This window comes from Lottia gigantea (assembly GCF_000327385.1).
Source record: "Lottia gigantea unplaced genomic scaffold LOTGIsca_180, whole genome shotgun sequence".
Classification (NCBI taxonomy): Eukaryota; Metazoa; Mollusca; class Gastropoda; family Lottiidae; genus Lottia; species Lottia gigantea.
The window spans coordinates 137363-141373 of record NW_008708302.1 but is presented as its reverse complement, the minus strand read 5'-3'; the positions used below and the strand labels follow the sequence as shown (position 1 = coordinate 141373).

The following is a 4011-nucleotide window of genomic DNA, read 5'->3' as shown; positions in this document are numbered from 1 at the left end:
AAAACATTTTAAATGTAAAAAAAAAATGTTTTTTTAGATCAATAAACACTCAGAAAAAAAGAACCATCTGTTCAAAATATAAAGTTACTTGTTAAAATTGTACAAATGATCTTATCTGGACGAAAATTCGACTGTATATCACAATAATTTCCATATATCACCATATGGCGATATTTCAGTATTTCTAAATGAGGCGATGTAAAGATATTATGTTTTGTATGCAATATGATATCATTTATATTTATATATTTTATATATATAGTTATTACTACAATATTTAGTGTATTCAATACACAATATAAAGATATTACTACAATATTTAATGTATTCAATACACAATATAAAGATATTACTACAATATGTTATGTATTCAATACACAATATAAAGATATTACTACGATATTTTATGTGTTCAATACACAATATAAAGATATTACTACAATATTTAATGTATCCGATACACAATATAAAGATATTACTACGATATTTTATGTGTTCAATACACAATATAAAGATATTACTACAATATGTTATGTGTTCAATACACAATATAAAGATATTACGACAATATGTTATGTGTTCAATACACAATATAAAGATATTACGACAATATGTTATGTGTTCAATACACAATATAAAGATATTACGACAATATGTTATGTGTTCAATACACAATATAAAGATATTACTACAATATGTTATGTGTTCAATACACAATATAAAGATATTACTACAATAAGTTATGTGTTCAATACATCATATAAGTATATCGCTCCCAATATGTAGAGATATACGCCCACTACTTACTACCAGAAATGAAAGTCTCTAGTGGCTTGATTCCAAATAATCAAAAGCCAACACAAAATCCCCAAAACAGTTCATTAAGATCTCATCGACGCACACACAGCGGGAAAACAATTCATCCGATTAATACCAAATTCGAACTTAATCTCATCAATATATACACGAATACCAAATTTCATTACATGGTTTGTAAAGAGATTTTCTAAATTTTGTATGGGTATCGGGGACAATGTATTTGCAAAATTGATGATCTCCTCAACATATACAAGCATTTTAAGATTCATTAAGATCGGTTAAAAATTGAAGTCTCTGTTGTGCCTACAAGTAATGTTGACAGACAGGCCGATCGACAGACGGACCGACGGACAGGGGCGACGGCAACATACGTCCACTTTATCATGTGGGCGTATAAATTTTTTTTTTTCAATATTAGACAACATGGAATATTTAATACATCTTTATAAAGTTATTACTACAATATGAATATGAACCGGGTGTGGGCTTTTAAATCTGATAAGTGTTGCGGATAACTGAAATTTTTATTAATCAGCAGTGTTAAGAAGACAATGTATATTTACACTAATCAATAGCCTTCATACTTGATATGATGGTAATTTATCATGTAGTGGTTACTCACATTCTCAAATCATTTTGGGTTTTTTTTCTATAAATGAAATTCAGAAACCAATTAAACCGGAAATGAATTTGCAATCTGGGTAATGTAGTCAAAAAAATAGCACGTTCAAAGGCATACCAACTTAATTAAATCTTCCTGAAAGATAATTTGTCCTCAACTTAAATTAACGTCATTGAATAGACGACTAAATCACTTTAAAAGTGCTGTCATTTTTACCCAGATTTTGCAAATAAAAGCTATGGAATGATTGTCCTACCTGCAAGCCCTGTAAATCTGAGGCGCTGTGACCTCCCATTCCAGATGCTGCTGCAAACATGGTTGAGGAAGATTGATATTCTTCATCGGTTAAATATTCGTAGTCAAAACAACACATTCACTTCAATATAGTATTGCAAGCTCCATTTAATCTATCTATTCCGTGTTTCATTCCATTGGTATGGCTTATGTTCCCCTTACTGTTTCTTATGTTCCATAATTTGCATGGAATATCACTTTCACTAACAAGGGGAGAAAACCTATGGAAATTTCCACGTTAAGAAGAATTCGGAACTGGAAGAACTGGATGAAATAGAGACAATAATTTGTTATTCCGGAAATAGAAAGCAATTGATGAAGATATGTACCAACAATTATTAAATCCAAAAGGGTAGTATAAGAACATTACTTTCATCCAAGTATTCCATCACATAGAAAAAATTCTGCCAGTGCAGCTCATAATGTACTTTGCAAGTTTTCGAAACTCGACATTCATTATAGGAACTGTAGTAAAGGTAATGAAATAATGTTGGCGCCGAGCCTTGATTTTACATAGATAATCTCTTGTAACTAATTCGTGAACGGGTCACATTGGGGTTAAGTTTTCTTGTTAATTCAACTTATTCCAGAAAACTTCAGCGAGTCTGTATCATTCAGTTGCCTAAAACATACCGTTTTCAGAACAGGTGAAAAAAGCCTCAAACTTTTGCCATCGAATGTTATTACTTAGGTTTTGTTACAACGGTAAATATAACAACAAATTACTTGAGAATATCATCATAAATCTCTCTACTATCCTGAAATTCTTCACAGAATAACTTTCAATTCTTCCTCAAAACAACTTATAACATTCGAGATTTTTTTTCAAAGATATGAACAATTACTTTATCTTAGACTCTCCAGAAACACTCTATACGAACTTAAGTTCAGTACCAATTATATACATTTCGTATAGGTAGCCTAAATGTTTTGACGTTTAAACACCGTTGAATACATAGAATAGCACCACTATTCATCAGATAAGAAAGATAATGAGAAAACCATCTTGATACTAGCAGACAAAAATAAACTCTCGATAAATGTGTATAGGAAGTTTATGTAATAATCCCTCCAATATACAAGGGTAATTATGAAATCTTTAAAACATATATAAACAATCATATAATCAACATATCAATTCTTTTTTAAATTCTATATATAGACAGAGGAATACCAAATGATGTACATGTTAAAGACTCATACACAATTCAAAAACAATATTTGAGTATGCTACGGGCTGTGCACGTTAAAGATCCCTCGACAGTTGGAAATAAAAAAAAAGGGGCTGGCTAATGCTACTGCCCTGGCAAAATTTTCCTCAATGTACCTACATGGCGTTGCCCGTCTTCATTAGTCCATATAATGCAGAAAAGAAGGGCGTAAATTTCAATTTCTTCATTTTTATTCCGCGTATACTCCAGAACAAAGAGAGTCCGCCAATATAGAAGAGTATTTATAAAACTATCATAAGACTACAGCATACCAATGCTCTCTTTATATGATGCATATTTCTATCGAGCAGACGTCGTGATAATCATGTTGAAAAAGCCCATAACAGTTCAAAAACAAGTGTCTATCAAAAAATACTAGTATTCATTTTGTTTCTGTCAGTTTATTTCAACGTATACTCGAGAACAAAGAAATTCTGTCAATATGCATCCGACATTATGAAACTATTATAACATACACAAATAGTTATTTTATCAACATATCGATGTTCTTTGTTTATTATTCCATATTAACCCATGTGTTCATGATGGACCAAAACCATTGTCATGTCAAATTCACTACATATTTTTTCAATAAAATATTTGTATATATTTCCCTTTATACACCAGACCAAAACTACTGTAGAAATGTAAAACTCCGTTTGACTGCATTTCAAGGCGCAATTAACAGCACCTGCATCTTCTTCCAGAACGTGTTTTAATCATTGTTTATACTTAATTCAATATTTATGGCATAGATTGAAACATTTACGTCGTCTGTATGAAAATTCAAGAATAAACATCAAAGCTAACAGGGTCGTAATTTACTGCCTCCCCCAACTTTCTGGCCAAAAACTCCTACTTAATCAAAACGCATAACACACCTGTGGCTTCTTCAAAATTAAGGAGCATGCACTATGAAAATCTCAGTTTTAGCAGACGCAGGCCTGCCTCCTTACATGACTTAACTGATTTAAGACCTTGAATAATCTGAAGGACCATCAAATAAACAATGGCCTATACATATGATGTATGTGCTTTTATCATTACAACCAAACCTCCATTTCA

General features: G+C 31.3%; 1 protein-coding gene across 1 annotated transcript; it reads right to left on the bottom strand.

The window, feature by feature from the left end:
• Positions 1 to 360: 360 nt before the first annotated feature.
• Positions 361 to 756, bottom strand: LOTGIDRAFT_59248 (hypothetical protein; the record flags this gene model as incomplete). The annotated part of the gene is made up of 1 exon (XM_009052368.1): positions 361 to 756. A coding segment is annotated over one exon (396 nt), but the record flags the coding sequence as incomplete, so codon positions are not given.
• Positions 757 to 4011: the final 3255 nt, after the last annotated feature.